Genomic DNA, 21,458 nt, shown 5'->3' with positions numbered 1-21,458 from the left:
TGTGTGCATACTTTATCAGGTAAAACGAATGTTAATATCATTAAGCACTTTCCATATAATAATCACTTATCGCGGTTTTGTCGCGAACCGGAGATTACCTTATTATTGGCGTTTTGAATATCAGTCGAAAACTGACAGCCTTCCAAACAACTGCAACAAGTAGTAAGTCCTACACAATCCCTGGCATTTATCTATAAATAAAACACGATTATCGGTATCGATTATAAAAATAATTGTAATAGACGTTTCTTTGAACCGAACCCATTGAGAATATCTGCATTCCGAAGTCTTCGCATTAATCAAAGTTAATTAGTAAGATTAATCCATGTTGTTGTTTTTATTTTCGACTCAATAGAATTCACATTTCGTTTCGATTTATTCGCCAATTAGACGCCTATTTCAGTTTCCTTCAATTCGATATTACATGTAAACACGCGTCGTGCACGTTACTATTTTTTTTGTATCTTTTACACGTCAAGGTTATTTGTATTTTCCTTATTTTCATTTCAAAATTATTCATTCAGTTTTCTTAATATTTTCATTGTTCAAAGATGCAATTAAAACCGATGTAGCGGAACAAAAGAAACTTCTTAATTGACACAACTTTAGAAAATCATCGTTTTTTAACCATTTGTTTTGTTAACATAGACTGTAATAATACGTAAATTTATATTTGACAGCTTACGAAAGCTAAGCGACATATGACAGATGTCACTTTTACTTTCTTCATTTATTCTATTTTATGAACCAAACAGTTTAATTATAAACATACACAGTTTAAGAATAAACTACTAATAAACTTTTATTTTGTAATAATATTAACAATATTGAAACACAAGAGAATAAAATATGTAATGCGAATCATTTATTTATAGTTTTTGTGACAATTTATATTTGATAGTATACGAAAGTTACGTAAATATGACAGGTGTCAATTCATTTATTTTTTAATAATATTATTAATAAATAGTTAATATTGAAGAACTAAAAAATAGACTATAATTAAATTATAATGTACATTATTTATTTATAGTTTTTGTAGCAATTCATATGAAAGTTAGGTTTGTCAGTTGTCAAATGACTGTTTATTAATTTATTTTTTTAGTAATAATATTACCAAAACAGTTAAATATGAAAAAAATGAATTCATTTTCGGATAAAAATATAATAAGGATCATTTATGTATAGTCTTTGTAACAAATCATAACTTTAATTTTGACAGCTTATGACAGTTAAGACACGTATAACAGGTGTCAAATCTACAAATAATAGTTTATTCCTTTGTTTTTTTTTAATAGGAACGTTATCATTTTTTAGTTTAAATTGGAAAACTACTGTTCAATTAGAATGTTAATCTTTTAATTCATTGATTTGTTTAATAATAATATTACTAAATTGATTGTCATTAGAAAACTAAAAAAACTGCAAATAAATTAGAACATGAATCATTTATTTATAGTTTTTGTAACAATTCATAAATTAAAATTGACAGCTTACGAAAGTTAAGCAACATGTGAGAGGTGTCAAATTAACAAATCACTATTCATTCATATATTTGTTTTAGTAATAATATTATTAAACTACTGTTCAATTAGAATGTTAATCTTTCAATTATTATATTATAGTTTTTATAAAAAATGGTAAATTTATAATTGACAGCTTATGAAAGTTAAGCAACATGTGACAGATGTCAATTTTACAAATCACTGCTAATTCATTGATTTATTTCATAATAATATTATTACTAAATTGGTTGACATTAAAAATTGACAGCTTACGAATTATACAATGACAGCGACATGTGTCAATTCTACAAATTGAAAATTAGCTGTAATAATAATTCATAAATTCAAATTTGACATTTTACGAAAGTTAAGCAACATGTGACAGGTGTCAATTCTACAAATCACTACTAATTCATTGATTTGTTTAATAATAATATTACTAAATTTAATGACATTAGAAAACTAAAAAAAACTGCAAATAAATTAGAACATGAATCATTTATTTATAGTTTTTGTAACAATTCATAAAATTAAATTTGACAGCTTACGAAAGTTAAGCAACATGTGACAGGTGTCAAATCTACAAATCACTATTCATTCATATATTTGTTTTAGTAATAATATTATCATTTTCTTTACTTCACATTGGAAAACAAAGGAATAAACTACGATTAAATTAGGACGTGAATCATTAATTCTATTGGAAATTCCTGAGACTAATTTGGACTAATTTTTTGAGTGGTAAAGGTTAATTGCTAGACACGAGCACTTTGTGAGCGCGTTTCTTTCTGTGTCGATGGAAACGATGATTATGAGAATAACCGAATAAAGGTTCATTTAATACCTTTCAACCAAGCACCCTCAACCTTCATTTATACCTGCTAGATAAAATCTCTGGCTAAGAAGCACATAAGACGAAACCATAGCTTCACTCAAATTAAATAATGACTTCCATTATGAACAATTTAATATACGTTATTAAAGTTAAATAACTCTAAATGATTTACATGAATAAACAAGTTGCAATTCTCTTAATTTGAGATTTGCGTTTAATTTAGACGTTAATCTCATTAGTTCCTTTATAAACAAAAAATTGACTCGACTTTGCAAAACTACTAATTTCGTATGAGTAAGCAACAAAAGCGAAAGATTAGCTTCTTATATAAACAAAACGAAATGGCGATAACTCTTCGTTGCGTCGATGATAACGCTTCGGATTGGATTTCACAGAAACGGGATCTTATCAACAATAAACGCAGCCAACAAAATCCTATACGTTCATTGCGTTTTATTATTTACTTAAGATGATATAATTACGATTAAACATAACAAAATCCTGTTTGTGATTTCCAATAATGAAAGCGATTCTTAAAAAAGGAAATGCGAATTTTTCAGCCAGATAATTGATATTATTCATTAAGGAAAATTCGATACGTTTACAAATCAAATGGAAACGGATAATCTGGAATAACTAAGATTCCGCGCGTTGTTCGCAAATTGCTACGTGTTAAAATTCCTTTATTGCTATTCTCGACTGTGTTTTGAAAGAGGATGGGTACGTGACTACGAGAAATGTATCGATTTCAATGGTGGTATACGAGGGTTCTCGTACGTTTCGCCGATCCGTCAGATAAATGTTCGAACTGGTCTGGAGACTTGCAAGAACTGGATGACTATTAAATTTTCCATCGAAATGCATTATTTTCTCTGTTTGCAAAGAACTAATCATAACTACATCCGTTACATTAAAAAAAAAAGGTTACGAATCAATTTTTTGATATCTAAGTTGATAAAAATGGGTGATATTATTTATACAATTAGTTCAATGGTTCATATTTTATAAATAAATTAAGTGTGAACTTTACTAGTTTATAAACTAATATATTAATTTATCAAAAAATTATTTTTTTTTTGTTAATTGTAAATTATTTTTATACTAACAAATAACACTGATTATTTTACAAATCACGATCAAATAAAATAATTATTTACAAAATGCATTAGAAAATACTAAGTAATTAGTATTAGTTAGCTTAGATTATGTTCTTATAATATATGAATTAAATCATGAAATTTCTCTAACTAAATTTGAATAATAAAATATCGAAAATTAACAATAAATCCGTGTGAAAATAAAACTAATAATAATGGTTATTTGACGATGAAAGTAAATTAAAGCAAATTGAATTTGCACAAATTTTACAAAAAAAAAATAGTATGCATACTTAGTTTAAGTTATATTTCGATTATTATTATTTTCAATAAATAAACGTGAAAGAGTTAATAATTCCATAAAAAAAGTGAATTAAATAAATTATTAATATGTAAATTTTGTATTTAGCTTAGATTATGTTGTTATAATTTATGAATTAAAATAGTAAATTTCAACTGCTGACCAATTTTGATTAAAACAACAAAAATTAACAATACAATAAAAAAGAAAATAAGTGTGAAATGATTAATAACAATGGTAATTTATCGATGAAAGTATTTTAAATAGTGTTTTTAATTTGTATAAAATTTATAGAAAAAAAGTGACTAAATAATTAATTAGTATGTAAATTTCGTTCTTAGGTTAGGTTATGTTCTGATAATTTATAAATTAAAATATGAAATTTCTCTTTCTGATTCATTAATTATTATTAATTAAGTATTATCTCTATTATACAGGTATCCCCCGATTTACGAACTAGTTCCGTTCAAAGGGTTGTAAGTCGAATGTGTTCGTAAGTCGGGAGAATTTAAAAATAAATCAAAATATACTTATCTTACCTCACTTTATCATGGTTTTTAATTTTATATATGTTAAATTCCCTATTACTGACTGCATAAATTTGAAAAAATTGATTAATATAAACTAAATACTTACTTACAAATACTTTTCAATGTAGACATCACAATTATGTAACATAAAACGACAAAAAAAATAAATGAAACAAAACAAATAGTACATCTTCCAAAAACATTATATTTTATTAATGAATATAAGTATATTATATAAAACTAAAGGATTTTTGGTATACTTTTTGATGAATTAAATAAATTTATTTTATAACAAACTCGTTTCAACTTATAGAAAATTTTGTCCAAATATATTTTTTGCTGTATTATCCAAGGTTTTAACTAATTTGAATAGTATGCAGATAATTTATAAACTAAAAGAAAACGAAACTTATATACTAAATTTACTTATGAAACGTAATATAATTGTATTGAAAATCTAATAAATACGAAAAATATACGAAAGTTAAGCAAATTCCGTCTCGGCTTGTTATTCAATAGATTACTAGTACTTCATCGCTAGTACATATTTTTTAAAACAGATATGAATTGTTATAGTTATTAGTGTTGAAAATACATATAGTCATGTGACAAAATTTTCTTACTACATAATTATATCAGGAATTTCATAATAATAATGTATTGGACAGAAAATATGAATAAAAATAATGAAATCATAATAAATATAAATTATAATCCATAAAAAAATAATTCCATAGAAATAAATAAATATATATGGGAAATTTGATTCGTGTATAAAGAAAGTTAATTTAAATGTTTTACTTATAATTATTAGAACTGATACGTAACTGATTTGTAATAGTAAAGACTTAATTGCGTATTGCATATTAATACGTATAATGGAAATCTTGAAATTTTATTTACTATTAAAACAATATAAATTGTGCGTATTTATACCTACAATTTAAGGAATTAATTGAGGTATACCAATACCTCACATTGTCCTAGTATTTACGTCAAGGATCTGTTTAAAACCTGGAATAATCGAGGTACTTTTTCCTCGATTATATTTAAAAAATAATAATTTTGTGTACTTTATTAAATTCTTTTCTGAATTGTTCAAAGCCGGACTATGTGAGATATTGCTATACATTTTAACTATGTTTTCTTACATTTCGTACCACTTTTTCGCAATGAAAACTACTTTCAATGTTACAAAGGTACGTGATTTTTTTTATGAAGTAATTATAATATTCATAGAATAACAAAATAAATATAGATAATTCTAATTATTTTCTTAAATAAACAAGGTAAAATAAATTTCAATGGATTTTAGCGCAAGTTTTTATGCGTTTTGCGGATGAGAAGAAGAAATTTGCTGGATTTGATATCGCGTTTGTTGAAAGTATTCGTTTTTCTGCTCCTTTCTGCGAGAGCTGCGTTGCGATTTTTCGGGGAGACTCCTCTACCTGGTAAAAGGAGAAACACCTGCCGTTTGCAGTGGGATAGAACGTTCCATCCGGAGCACGGGATCTCTTCGTCGGTTATAGTAGTAGTACTAGTAGTGAACTTTCCATCGCTGAGGTAGCAAGTGTGAGAGGAGACCTCCGTGACGACGATAAGTTTCGAACTTTGATCAGCCGAAGAAAGAACTTTTCACCTGCGACGCTTCCTAGGTAGTAAAAGGAAGAGCAAACCTCTTCGGTTGCGCGTTTCGGTTTTCTGTTGGTTCTGTTTGTTGTTACGCCGATGGCTGCGATGCTGATAGCTGCTGGGTATGTCAGATTTATTTATAAATACAATATGTATGTGTGTGTGAGTGTGTGTGTATGTACGTATATATCTATACTATATGTATCTGAATATATATATACTCCATGGCAAGTTATTTAGCGTAGCGATAAATGTGCAAGTGGTTTTATTTACCTCTCTCGGCCTGCCGACCGGCTCTATTTCAGTTTCGTTTGTTCAGTGTACACGAGCCTGAGAGTCCGGCAGAAAGACCGTCCGTGTTTGTCCCACAAACTCGTTCTGGTGAGGAACCCTGAAACACACCAAAAAATTTGTGTTTTTCCATACCGAAAGCAAACGCGAATCCGCGCACAATATTCGGCTGCAGTTTTAGTTTTGTCAGTCGGTTCAAGTTCCTAGCATGTCGTGGTTGGTTTGTTGTTGTTGCTGCAGGAAGAAGAAGAAGAGCGTCGCCAGTGATCCGGAGCCGGAGGACGAAGGGCTCAATGTTAAGGATAATAATGCTAACGTTAACAACAACGTAAGTCGCGGAAAAATTCCAAAAAAAAAAACGCTCATAATCAGATACATTTTTTTTATTTGTTTCCATCTCGGCTCCGAATCATTCCATTACATAATTCTTTTTTTTTTTTATTACATTCAAATCCGCAGCCTCGAACCGCTCCGGCTTGTTTGACACGCTCGCCTAATAACGCGGTCATAGTTCAAATTCCCATGGCTGAATGTGTGTGCATGCGATACATTATTGTATTACTTTGCATAGACTCGTATTTTTTCTTAATTACAATCTATTTTTTTTTTCCTATTTTCACTGCACAATTCCTTTCGATGAGTTACATAAATTGCGACGTGAATCGCATTGCATCAGCTGCGAATGCGGAGCAGAAAGAACAACAACAAAAAAAATAGATGCAATTCGATGCGAATCCGGCGACGTTTCGTGCGTGTTGCGCAATCGGTGCTGGTGTTCACGATCCGTGCAGTTTTCATTGGCAAACCCAAAATTGAATCGATGCATTATTCATCATTCGCGCATTCCATCAATAAATTGCCTGAGACATATAACAAAGACTCTTCAATCTATCCGTGTTTGAACATCAAGTTTGTTTTTTTTTATATTTAATAAATCATTCCTCGCATAATGCAAAGCACCAAAGTTAAGCAATAAAGATAGGTGACTTTAACAACTTAACATGTAATAGAATGATACTTCAGTTAGACGGAAATCATTAGCATTCCATCGATACACTATAAATTGGCCAAGACATCAACTTAAATCTATTCACGTATTTGAGCATCATTTATTCGAGTTTATCATTCCTAACATAATGCAAAACACGAAAGTTAAGCAATTTAGATGGATGACCGGCTTTAACAAAATGACATTACGGTGACCATATTTTCTTGGAGAAAACAGAACAAACCATAATAATTTTGTACTAAAAAAAAGCAGGTTACGTTTCTAATATTATAATTGCATTTAGCATAATAATACAGCAATAGCTCGCGGTAATCAAAATCCCGCACTGTTTGAAACAGTACTAATCGAGGACTTTGAAACTGCACTTTGTTTACAATTTTTATATTAGAATTTATATGTATTTTGCTCGTTTAAAATTTAGTTTGTTTTGAAATTTTCAAACCGTACTATAGTGAATCCGCACTAATCGAAGCCCCAATATACGAGGTATTGTTGAATAAATATATATAGACGATCATGTTTTTACCTTGAAAATTATATTTTTTATTCTTTTCACATGAATGAATTTGAAAAAAATATTGACATGTATCAATGAAATCAAGGAATGTCGTCTTAAGATAAAGCAGACTTATGAAGCAGAATTCTACACCAGTTAAAATATAATTAACTGGAATCAATAATAAACAAGATTATTGTTCTTTAAATAAACATGTAAACCAAATAAATTAAAGAATTTTCATAGAATTTTTGGTTTATAATAACAGATAATTAGTGCACGTGCCAAAATATCTTTTGAGTTAATGAGGTTTAAATGATATAAAGCAAAAATATGTTGTTTAAAGTATAGCAATTACAGGTTTTTTACGCATTGTAATTCGATAATTTGAATTTGATTTTCTGAACTATCGGAATAATATTTGGATTAGAATATCTGCAATTCGTGATTTTCATCATGATTGATACATTTCGAACGTAATTTAATTATATGCAGGGCTTGGCTTCGATATATAATCAACCCACATGCTTTCTATTCATGGGCTTCCCCCCATCAATCTGATTCCGACTCAAGGAAGAAAGAGAAAACGAAATCTCACAATCGATGCATTCGAATTCCGCAACAATCCTTATGAAATTTATATTATTCTCAAGACTTAATTTGTTTTATTCTTATTTTTGTATTAGTTATCTCCATAACTTGAATCCAAAGCTAAAATAAGTTTTGGAAAAGCGGAAATCGTATCTTGAACTAAACAGATGTTTTCTAGGAATGCTTCGTAGATTTGTACACCCCAATTCGCATAAGCGTGAGATTGTTTTTAAATTTATACGCAAATTACGATTTCACTATTTTCCGGTAATTAAGATAATAAAAACTTGATTAGTAATGAAAATAGTCGAGAGCAGAACGGATTTGTATCGAGGAAATCGCGCTGAATCGCGTTTATGCAATTCAAATCTCTCTTTTTTTGTGCTGCAACCGTCTTTGGACATCTAGTTAAACGGAGCTTAGTTAAATTGTTAGAAACATGACTTTATTAGGTGGAATTAACGTTTAGAAATAATTTACAATATTTTTTTTTAAGATGGGCGTCCGGTCGACAATGATTTCATCGCTCTAAAATTACCCGTTTTATTTAAAGATCGCGTTTGCGTTCGCGAAAAACTCGCTTGCAAATACACCCACAACATATTTGCGCAAATATCAAATTTAAAGTAACGTTGATTCATAGTTAAAAGTACTTTAAATTACAGTTAATTACGTTTTAATTACGTATAATGCAAATAAACAATAAAGACGAAGTATTATCATTTTCTTAAAAGTCTTTAGAATATGTAAATAATTAAATATGTGCAAATAAATATAAGTGCACAAATTGCTTTTGTTTCATCATATCATTTACTTTAATACATATATTTGATGAATTGTCTAAAAGGAGAAAAATAAAAATATTTGTACAAATTATGGTTGGATTTAAATTTAATACAATTAAAAAATATTTCTTTAAGTATGTACAAAAACAAAATATTGGCACAAATCACAGTGCGCTTATTACTCCATCAGCCATTAAATTTGTTGCAAATAAAATAAGAAAACTTTTGAAAATGAAAATAATAAAATACGAGCAATTACTAATTATTTGCGCAAAGATCATGTGATTATCGTTACTTCTTTTTTTATGCATTTGATTTAATACATATAAAATAAATTCCCAGAATGTGATATGAGTATAAATACAAAATGTTTGCACAAATCACTGTACGATTACTGGTCAATCCATCAATTACATATAATTTCTATAAACTAAGAATGCTTTTGAAAATATGTGAAATTATAAATTATTTGCAGAAACTTGATTAATATTATTTGCATTAAATTTAATATATTTATTAAAAAAAATACTTAGAGTATGAAACAATTGAAAAGCAAAATATTACAAATAAAGAAGTTTTCATAAAAATGCACAAGTACAGAATATTTGCACAAATTACTACGATTAGTGCTTCGTCCGTCAATTATATGAATGAAAGAATTTTAAAAATGAAAACATGAGCGATTGTTTGCTCAAATAGCATGATTGATTAAAATTACAAACAAAATATTTGCACAAATCAAATTATGATTACTGCAATTACAACTTATTTGTGCAGTCATGTTTTGTACATTAAATTCAATACATATAAAAAAGTTCTCTCAATGTGACATAAGATCAAATACAAAATGTTTGCACAAATTACAATACGATAGTTATTCTTAAATTTAATACATATAATGAAGATACAAACTAAATAAAACACAAATAATTGTACGATTACTGCTTCTTCCATCCATTTAATTATATCATAAACTAAAAATGATTTTGAAAATGAAAATAATAAAATATGAGCAATTACAAATTATTTGCGCAAATAGCATGGTTGATTGACTTTGCTTCATTTCCTATGCATTAAATTGAATACAAGTAAAAATGATGAAATATGTACACAAACAAAATATTTGCACAAATCACACTATTGCTCCATAGCGTCCATTACATATGACATAAATAAATATAAATAATAAAATATGAGCAATTACAACTTATTTGCACAAATTGCATCATATTGTACGCATTAAATTCAATACAAATACAGTAATCTTCAGAAAATGATGAAATAAGTGCATATAGAACATGTTTGCAGAAATCGCAATGCGATAATTCCTTTCTCAATCCATTAAATTTGATACAAATAAATTAAGAAATGTGAGCAATTTTCACAAAAATAAAATGAGTAATTATCATATTCTAAATGCTTTTAATTGAAAAATAGAATAAAATAAATAATATTGAAGGAAAATAAAATATTTGCACAAATCGCAACGAGGTAGTTGCTCCCTCATCTATACCATCCATTAAAATTTCCTACAAAAAAAGAAACGATGAATGTTCAGACGAGTTGTTGGAATCCTCTCAGGAAGAAGAGTACGGAAAAATGGAAATAATGAAAGATACAAAAAATAACTGCGACAGCATCCGCGACTAATTGACGTAATATCCGTCGACCGGCCATTTTCAAATGGCTTTTCGATCAATTTGCATTCCAATTTCCATGCACATTACATTAATCACAGTTTTCCCACCTCGACGAAAAAAAAATAAAATAAAAAAAGATGGTAACTTTCTACCGAGATGGACATCGTAATTGTTGCGGTTTCATCATTGCCGCGATCATTATTATTAGTATTATAAATATTGGTTTCACTTTCATTAATTTCATGAATCGATTTCCTGCTCAAATAAACAAGTTCTGTCGCACGAAGAAATGCAAAAAAAAGTATACATGTTCCACGTTGAGAAAAAAAAAGAATAATGTACAGAAACTGGACTTGGTACAGTTAGTAGACACAGTACAAAAGTGTACACAGGAAAAAATAACTAATTAAGTTGATGGTAATAAACTCGACACGTAGCGGTTTTGTCGTTGAAAGAATGGAGGTGTAAAAGTTGCGGTGTTAATTGAGACATTGATTTTTGTTTGAACGAAACCGAAAGTGATTTGCATATTTTTCCACCGGAAACGCGAAAGCGAAAGAGGTGTCCCCGGGCGCATAGCTCTCTTAATTTTGCGCAGATTTGTCACACTCCGTGTCTTCGACTTTCTTCGACTCTCAACCCATTAGTTTTGGATATATAATATTTAATGCAGACTACAACAAAAAAAACCAGCTGTATTACGTTTATGCTTTCTCGCATAATATATTTACCATTTAGTTTTACTCGTCTGGTGGAAATGATCCAATTACGAAACGCAAGAGAAACCGGTCTCAGTTTGTACATTGATTAGATATTCCGAGAATTCCTATATATAAACACAAACCGAGATAAGATTTCGAGTCGTTATTACATTTTTAATTTTACTGAACTAATCTCCCGGTTAATAGACTTTTATTGGAAACACATTGTGATGATCGATGTGCTCTATTTTCTTCAACGATGTTATTTTTCTTTCATTCATTCTCTCTCCTTATCCACTTTCTAGTTGACTTTTTGCGACCCCTTTCTAACATTAACAAATAGGATATAACGTCCGTGAAATTCGCAATTTGCCTACCGAGAGACAAAAGTGAAAGAGATATAAAGTGCAAGTGGCAATTACAGAAGAACAGCAAATGATTTATTAATAGTAATAATCGGTGAAAGGGACAATTAAGGAGTTTTCCCTCTCGCATCAGGTGTATTGAGTTATGGGAAATGCAACGCGACTATCCTTCCGGGTTTCTGCGTCTAACCGCGATTTCTGTGAACTTGCGCAACGCTTCTACGCTTCCTTTTCGGTGCCAGAAGAAATTAAAACGATTCAAGTGTTCACTTCTTCAATTAAATCCTCCGCACAATGGAGGCTTTTGCGAGAAGCGAAAACAAAATGATTTCACACCTCCATCTGTTGTCATAACAATCATGTTTATTTATGGGTCGTAATTGAAGTTACGTAATTATTTTTTTACTTTATTCTTCCTCCTCTTCTGAAGAAGACCTCTTGCGCAATTTTATTCGCATGTCACCTACAAGACATCACAGCGAGGCTCAGTTCATACATACATGTCCGTACCGTTTTAAAGACCGTTTATTATTCCACTCATGCTCTATTTACACCACGCTTCTCCTTTTTCCCTTCCTCCTCTTCATCCGCTACAGATTTTTCCTGAGCACAAAACGGTGCTGTATACCTATTTAGTTTTCTTTTTCCTCACTTGAACTTTAACTTCCTTTAGAATCAGTTACCAATACCTTTACAGCTACAAATCATTCCAATTCTATAATCTATACATGATTCGTTTATAACATATTTCTTTATATTACACCCAATTGCTTAGACAATTTCTGGATTTGACACAAGGTGACAGCTGTCCTTTCGCGATCAATTAAATTATATTTATCGTGACATATAGGTTGAGAAACGCTGCTTTATAAAATAGCTCAAATATATAATATTTACTATTAACATAATGATCAAACAATTCATCTTTTATAATGAAGCAAATAATATTTAAAAAGAAAATTAATTGCTACATTAGAACGAAGCAATTTAAGTGATAGTTACATTCCTGAAATAACAAATTACAGACATTAATCAGCCTCAACTGGAAGAGCTTGCTTGCAACAAAAAGGGTCTCAAAGATCGTTCATATATATATTTTTTTATTAAAGAAATTAACTGGAGTATTCAAACGCCCACATCTCGAGAGAAGTAATTAGAAAGTTTGATTAAGTCTAGTGCCAGAAGTCATATGTGGACGTAGCATGTCCGATAAGTATCTTCACATACGTTATTTCCAACACGGCACATCGCCCAGTCGCCAGAAAGATCACAACTGAACGAGAACAAAAAAAATAGTAAATAGCTTTTTGATTTATTTGCGCACTTTCTTCGAGCAGAAAGAATTTCACGAGTTTCACTGTGAGTTTTTATATATATTTTTTTTTATTTATGTACAACAATATCTTGCATTATTATTCGGTTCTATATGAAACCGGACTAATCGAGTAACTAAATACATACAAAAAATAATCCGATTTTTTAGAATTTATCTTTATTTTGCTGAATTAAAATTTAGTTTGTTTTGACATTTTCTAACCGTACTATAATGAATCCGGCCGGATTGATCAAAGTGCGAGATATTGCTGTATATATATTTAACGACCCTTGAACATTGATTATCGTTTACAAACCGAAAATTGAACTTGCCACGAGGAATTCGTTTGTTTACATTCCGATCGGAAATCCTTAAATAAATATAAGTGGAATTTCGTCCCATTCATCAATGAATGGTGCAACGAAAACAGGAATTTCCTTTTTGGAAAGAGGAAAGCGTTTTTCTCCATCGGCGGACTAAATTTATCCCTGTTCGGTTTACATTTGGAGGAGCATCTGGTGCGCATGTTGATGGTAATCACCGAGAGCAGTAAACACTTTCCAATAGAGGGGAAACAATGATTGCTCGAAGATGTTCTCGTCTTCAACGACGTCCTTCCCTTCTCATCCTCATCCTAGTGGTCTTCTGAAACGGAGGCGTTTGACCGCGAAACAAACGCGCGATGGCATCTAGGCCTTCCAGTTTGCATACCACCGAGTGAAGCGAAGGAACGAAGCTCAACATCACGTCGCAAATTGCACAGGTCCCTGGCCGTACCCACCTCCACGACCATAAACACTCTTCGCGCAATTTCTGTTTTATTTCCTCCGCATATTCCTATATCGTAAACTGCAATTATAATGAGGAATGCATAATGAATCGGACAGCTTACGCGGCGCAGCGAGAACCATAAATCTGCACCTCAGCAGCTCGCAAAGCCATTGCCATTCTCAATACGTATCATTGTGCATACGAACAGCAAAAACTCATGAACCAAATGAAAAATAATTATAGTTATCTCATCTTATTTATTACAACAACTTAACTTTATAGACCTAATATGTATGAGATAATTGCTATAAAAACTATATTATTATACAAGTCAATTTAAACGCGAAAATGTGATCATGTATTTACATAACAATTCCTCGCATAGTCCGGATAAACAGTTCCACTAATATCACCGGACTAATCGAGAATCTTATTACATAAACCCCACATAAAAGAGCGGAGGAAAAAACTATCATATGTATAAAAAATAATTTTGTGTACGACTTTCTTAGAATTTAATTGTATATTGCTCAATTAAGATTTAGTTTGTTTTGAAATTTTCAAAGTAAATTCTACTGTCTGAAACCGCTCTACGCGAGGTATTGCTGTATTTACATTATTTAGTACATGATTTTAAAGGTGATTTGCATCGCTCCGCTAAGATATAAACGTTGTGTGCAGTGCAGCAATTTGTCATTTCTTTCACTTTGCTCCACTTTGTCGCGACCATTACCTTTTCCTCTTCTTGCACACTTTTCTCGGATTTTCACATTTTTTTCCATTAATTAGGACGAAATTCTGCGATTCGCACAGTTAAAAAGCGAAAGAGATCGTATCGGCTTAACTGTTGATTCAACTAATTGCATTTTCAGCTTAATTTATTTGGATTTTCATTTGCAAAAAAAAAAAAATATAGATATTCGCGACAAAACTTATTTAGCAAACTAAATCCCGTTCGCTGATCCATAAACCGAAATATGAAATTATCACTCGCGACAGGTGCGTATCGTATAAATCCATTTGATCTATAGATTTTTATTGCTAGATAGATAATATAATAAATAATCTGAATTTCTAATTTCGACAGTAGGAAACGAACAAACCGCGAGCGTTAAAGTCGTGTATTTTTATTCATTCAAGTGTTTTCATTCGATGTAAGAGCCTTAAGCTTTATATCACCACTAGTATTAACTCGCAGAAATAACTTCAATCGATTGGTAAGGTGTTCCTTATTTGTTGTCCGTACATAAAAAGTGCCTCTAGTTCGATTTTTTTTGCAATCCGAACTGTTCGTCAACCGAACACAGTGGTGTTGGCTAGTCGAATAGTTCGTTAACCGAATAGAGATTTAAGAATCTTAAACTCTAGTGCTAACTCTCAGAAATAACTTCAATTGATTGGTAAGGTGTTCGTTATTTTGTTGTCCGAACATAAAAAGTGTTTGTTGTTCGATTTGTTTGCAGTCCGAACTGTTCGTCAACCGAATATGTATTTAGATTTTTATTAAATTGGGATTATACAGAGACGTGACTAGATCATTGCTAATTACGTTCATCTTTGGCACGGAATGTGGAGCAGATTGTATGATAGTTTTCAGAAGGACGTCGAGTCGTCCTTTCGAAGCCGTAAACGGGCAGCCCCGTTCCCTCATTGAAAAACAAAAAAAAGGTTCTGCTCTCCGCATGTCGCACATGTTGCCACTGAAAAATTGCAAAAGCCTAGAGTGCTAATTGCGACAGGCGAACGGAACAATTAACGAAAATAAAAGAAAACATGCATACCTAAGTACCTTCCCACAGAGCAGCAAGAACCATTTATGTAACCGAATCGATTGTTTCATTTACCGTCAGTTGCGTCTTTTCTTCTTCCTCATCTCTCTCTCTCTTGTTTTTGTTGGTGGCTTTTGTTTTCGTTTCACTGCTGTTTTTTTTCTCTACTGTTTGTTGAAACTCTGTTGCATCGGAGTATGCAAAACGCGAATTTAAAACTGCCTCCATAAGGCAGCACAGTACTAGAAGAACAGCGACACAAACACAGCCCACATGTTCCTTATGCGTATGAGCGTGTGTGTTGAAATTCTTCGCTGCCTTTGAGTTATGTCATTACTCATTGGCACTTCGACCAGAACGGTTCTTAATCAAAAAGGTGCTCGAATCGTATTCAAATTGACCGATCCAATCAGCGCGACACTAAATTACAAAAAAAACACACACACACAAACAAAGCGGTAAGACTTTTAAGATCATAATTTATATACATAAATATTTTATTGTTAATTTCTTATCAAATTCTGGAAGGTATTTACTAAAAAAAACGAATTCGTTCAAGGTTTGCGGTTTCCATCTGTTTCCGTTCATTTAATTTCAAAATAATAAAAAACAAAACTAAGTTTTTTTTATTTTTGAACTATTTTCATGCGAACAATTCATGCGTCTCTATAATTAAAATGCACGTAGTAGTCGACGTCCTTTGTTTTTCACTGAAGTATTGCATTTCAGTTTTCGTTTCGCGAAAAGTTCGAAAACAATTGCAGCTGCAGCGACAATTCTCTAATAATACCTTCACTATTTTTAAGTCGGAGGTTACGGTTTCAAATTTCATATATTATTTTTTTTTGTTCTACTCTCTGACATATTTTCTTTTACCACCATATTCGTACCGTTCAATTAATATGTATCCATTGTTTTCTACATTTATTATGCAAATATTTACATAAATTACGCTTACTAAGCCACTTTAGTCTAAGCGTTCCAAATAACAAAAGTGCACTTCGCACAATATTCCCTATTTTTTTTTATAAACACAGTTATGTTTCATTAAAAGGCATATAGTCATAAACTGATTTATTTAGTATTATTTTGAAATTTTCTAACAAAAAAAGTAACAATAGTAACATACATTTCACTAATTTATATTTTTTTTGTGAGGATTTCGTTATTGTTTTTGTTCGAAAACAATTGCAGTTGCTGCAATTTCTAAAATAATGATGTATACTTATTACAAATGAAAGTACTTTTGCGATTGTTCTGTAAAAAAAAATCAGAGAATTTATGTAGAACGAGAATATTTTTCGGGAAACGGCGAAGCGAGGAATTGGTTAAGTACTCTGATCCCGATTTGTTTTAAATTTTATAAAGCAATACCTCGCATAGTGTCGTTTCGATTAGTACGGATTAGTATAGAGAATTTGAAAAAGAATTGAATTGAATACACAAATGATCGTGTGTTTGTTTCATTCTCATCTTTTTATGTTGTTTATTTTTATACGGTTTTAAAGTCTTCGATTCAAATAGTTCGGGATTTTAGCAGACAATGCGAGGTGTGCTGCTCTATAAACAAGTGGGTCTTAGTATAAATGTAAAAAAATATGTTGTCCATGACAGCTGTCACTTTAAGTCAAAGCGATGAATTGGTTAAGTACTCTCATCCCCATTTTTTTTAAATTTATAAAGCAAAACCTCGCCTAGTGCGGTTTCGATTAGTACGGATTCACTATAGTGAATTTGAAAAATAATTGTATTTAATACATAAATGATTTGTTTCATTCTATACTTTTTCTGTTGTTTATTTTTATGCGGTTTTAAAGTCCTCGATTCAAATAGTCCGGGATATTAGCGAACAATTCTAGAGGTGTGTTGTTCTATAAACAATTAGTTCAATGTTGGGTCGCGTAACTAGAAGGTAGAGAAACGTTATTAAAGATGTTAAATATTACTCATACAACTTGTTTCATTGCCAAACGAATTCGTCTGTTTGCGATGATGACTTGATGAAATAAAAATAGTTATTTGAATGAAATATTTTGTGGGCGTTCTTTTTTTTTTCTAAATTTATACACATACAAGAAATATTATCTACTGAACTGAACAAACACATTTAGTACTATGAAACTTAAAAATAACTAATAATATACACATTTTTAATCTATAGCTCGTACTGAAAGATTAAATATAGATATTTCACTGAAAACAGTCATAGATTTAATTTGAAGAATTCCTCTTTTTATTAAATATTCTAATTATAATATATTTACAATTAGATATTTGTAATGTTTATTATTTTGTCCTGTGAGATTTCTTTGGGTGTTTATTGTCTTGGACACTTCTTGTCGTTAAGGGCATTTGTTTATTTAATTTTTGTTATGATTCCCATTTCTCTTATGAACATTGAACTAATTAATTAATTAAAAACAAATTCAAGATTAATTAGTGATATTTTATTGCAAATAGTCAGACTTAAACAAAATTCATTTTATATTTAAACAATGAATGTGTTTTTCTAAGTATGCATTTATTTATTTAATTACTGTAATAAAGATTGTATTAAATTATCATATCGTTACAAATTTGGTATAATGGACTTTGTCTAATTTATAAATAATGAAGTGTAAATAATCTTGGTAGGAATGTTTGAAATTAGTTATTATGGAAGATTCGTGACCCACTGAAAGCAGCAAATTTAGGGCACGACCCATAGCTTTAAGGATCACTTACCGCGAGTCGCAATTGCACGGTGTAATTTTCAGAATAGTGGAAACAAAAACAAAACTAAATGATGAGACCCGACGTTGTCTCCCCCACGACAGACGCATTATTTGTTCTTTTCCCATCCGGCCCTTTGTTCTACACTTTTTCGCAATGCGAGCAAACGCGTTTTGAATGTTAAATTTACTGGAAACGGTAACATACAGACGAACAAAAAATATTCAACTACATGTGCGTGTTTGTACAAACGTCGAATCTGGTATCGGAAACGAGCGGCTCTCTCGGAGAGCGCTTCCGGTTTATTAAAATTGATTACGCTATTTCTAGGCTAACTGGCGTAGCTCAGTTTACTTCATTTCTGTTTCCAGTTTGTACATAATTTTTTTTCCCCCGATTCCGTAATTGCCGGTGGTTAATTGATTTTACGTGTAAGCAAATTAAGTGGTTACGTTTTGAGGTTTTTTTTTCTGCTGATTGGAGCGTTTACGATAATTATTATTTTTTGCGTGTCCGCCTTCGGCGTTCGTTCGTTCTTCGATGTGGAGCAATGACATTGTCCAATTGAAGCCAATTGACGCAATAAAAAATAATTAACCCTTTCGCAGACAGCAAAACCACTAGTTCGGATTAGTATGCGTTTGGTGAGATAATTAGAGTAAATTGCGTCCATCATGATTCGCGTTTCATTGTTTGTTGTTGTTGTTTGACTCTCTTAGAATGTGAAAGTCAAAAACAAAACAAAAATCGAACAGGAGACCCATTGTCTTCTTTCCACTCGGCGGAATTTTCGAAGGGTCAATTAATGGCACTTTCTCGATGATCTTCGCAATCAAAGTATTGCGTGTTTATCCTCTCGTACACGAGCCATATGCCAATTCATTTGTGTTTTCTGTAGTCTAAACATTCATTTTCCTTTTTTTGTTCCAGGATTTGACGAAGGGCGATCCAATAAGGACGAGCACGATAGAAGAGCTTAAATCAAAGTTGGGAGCTAAAGAAACAGGTAATTTATATATATTTTCATCCCTCTGCGTTTTCGTTCTATTAATTAGGTTATTAATCGAGGCATTTTTTACATTTTGCCACTGTCCCAATTATCCGAAGTTCCACAAAAATTGCAGAATTAGTGTTTTTTTAATATTTTATTTAACAAATTGCACAAAATAAAACAAGTCAGAAAATTATACTATATAAAAAATTGTATATGCACTTCATAATTCTGGAACAATTTGTCCAAATTGGTTTGTCTTCTAAACAAAATCAGCGCTATTAATTATTGCTAACATGGGACTTCCGTCATACATAATGATGTCAAATAAAACGCTATATATTCGCGCCACGGGAATTCACACACGTTTGTCCCGATTAAAAGGAATGTTGTCCCGAAAAATCGAGGAAATTGTGGACTTGTTTCTAATAAGCGGTTGTCCCTATTAACCGGTGTCCCAAATAAGCGGTATCGTCCGTATTTAAATAATAAATAAGGTAAGGAATGAGCGGCGGCAGCGGCGGAGAATAAAATCACACTTGACCCAATTGCATGGACCTTGAACTCTTTCTGCTGCGAATCAATTTCGATTCGCATGCAACCCCCGGGGCTTTCCGACCATTCCGCTGCTCTCCACCGCACCATTCCGCGTCGAACAGGTGGCCTTTGATGGTCTCCTCATATTGTGATCCGTTCCTAAAAGTAACAACAATTGCTAATAACATAAATGATCCGAATTTCGTCCTTCCAGACGAAACGGAAGCTATGATCCCGGAAACGCAGCGATCGCACGGGCAGCAGCAGCCTCACCTCAACGAGGATGGCCTCATCGTACCCAAGAAACTCATCAATCCGGTGCTGGACAGCAAGGAAATGCAGAAACTGCAGAAGGAGCTGCTCTTCAATCAAAAGCTGTAAGTTGCGAAAACTAATTATTGATCCGAGCGCGTCGCGTCATTATCATTATTTATGTTTTTGTTTGTTTCAGAGGCAAGAAATTGAATCAGAAGTCAGAGCTGGTGATGGCCATGGAAAAAGTCAAAGACAACAAAGCGAAGAAGGAGCTGGAGAAGATCAACGCGGCCAAGAAACCTGAATTAGAAAAAGTCATCGCGGACAGAGCGAGGCGAATGGAGAACAATTCACCAATCCAGGTAAACATAATCATTCAAAAACCAAAACAATTTTAAACATACATGACCTACTTTTCTTAAAATGTCATTGTCAAATACAGCATCCGCAGTAGACGTAACAACTTAAACATCTGTCAATATATAATAACTATTGTTAATTATAATTAAATATAACTAACAATTAATAATTCATTGTTCAATTGCATTATTCATTATGTTTACTATAACAAAATATTTATTTTTAGAACGAAGATGACAGAAGCTTGAACAAAGATCTTCTCCAGGTGAAGGCGAAGTTAAAAGCCACAACGGACTGCAAGTGAAGAAGGACGAGAGGAAAAACATTTTTTTCCCCTGAAGAAAGAAAGAAAAATTATATATAAATCAGAATCAAACAACATAACTATATTTTCATACCAATCGAAGTTTTGACTCTTGCTATTTTTTATTAAGATTTTTTTCCCCACATATAATATATATATACACATATTTTTTATGACCGACTTAACATTTCCACGTCAGGAGCTTTGGAAACAAAGTACCTTATTTATACTTTATTATTATCATTATTATTATTATTGTTGTGATAGGTTTTCTGTAGAAACAAAAGTCGCTTTTCTTTATTGCTATTTGTTTTTTTTCACTATTTGTTTCTTAAATGTCCGTTCCGTTCGTTTGACAACCGTTGATATTCGTTATTCAGTTAACATGCATTCTTCTATTTAGCTGCATTTATTTTTTACGCCTGTTTACAATCACAATCAGTCATTGCGAGCATAAAATAAATAAATAAACGTGTAATTATTATTATTATTAAAAAGAGAAGAGAGAAGAAAAACGTAACTAGTAAAAAAAAAACAAAACATGTATTATATTATTATTAATTTTTGTTTAGTCTAGGTTTTTTTTTTCTTTGTTTGATGATCGAAATACAACTATATATTTTTGTAACGTCTTGTCATTTTATTTTTATTTATTTAAATATATGT

At 31.3% G+C, this 21,458-nt stretch overlaps 1 protein-coding gene across 3 annotated transcripts in view; it reads left to right on the top strand.

The window, feature by feature from the left end:
* The window catches only part of LOC108569600 (protein FAM107B), a 27,819-nt gene extending 6,977 nt beyond the window's left edge, over positions 1-20,842 (top strand). The window contains exons 1-5 of one of the 3 annotated variants that reach the window (XM_017931232.1): positions 144-162; positions 19,276-19,351; positions 20,088-20,250; positions 20,325-20,490; positions 20,715-20,842. In XM_017931232.1, coding sequence (XP_017786721.1) covers positions 20,102-20,250; positions 20,325-20,490; positions 20,715-20,792 — 393 coding nt within the window. In that variant the 5' untranslated portion in view covers positions 144-162; positions 19,276-19,351; positions 20,088-20,101 and the 3' untranslated portion in view covers positions 20,793-20,842. Of the gene's footprint in view, positions 1-143; positions 163-6,204; positions 6,520-19,275; positions 19,352-20,087; positions 20,251-20,324; positions 20,491-20,714 lie in introns of those variants that run through there. The other 2 variants (XM_017931215.1, XM_017931224.1) reach the window with 2 other exon arrangements.
* Positions 20,843-21,458: the final 616 nt, after the last annotated feature.

The sequence above is a fragment of the Nicrophorus vespilloides genome, unplaced genomic scaffold, assembly GCF_001412225.1.
Source record: "Nicrophorus vespilloides isolate i.1.1-1 unplaced genomic scaffold, Nicve_v1.0, whole genome shotgun sequence".
Lineage (NCBI taxonomy): Eukaryota > Metazoa > Arthropoda > Insecta > Coleoptera > Silphidae > Nicrophorus > Nicrophorus vespilloides.
The sequence above is the reverse complement of the archived record's forward strand: the minus strand, read 5'-3'. Positions and strand labels throughout refer to the sequence as shown.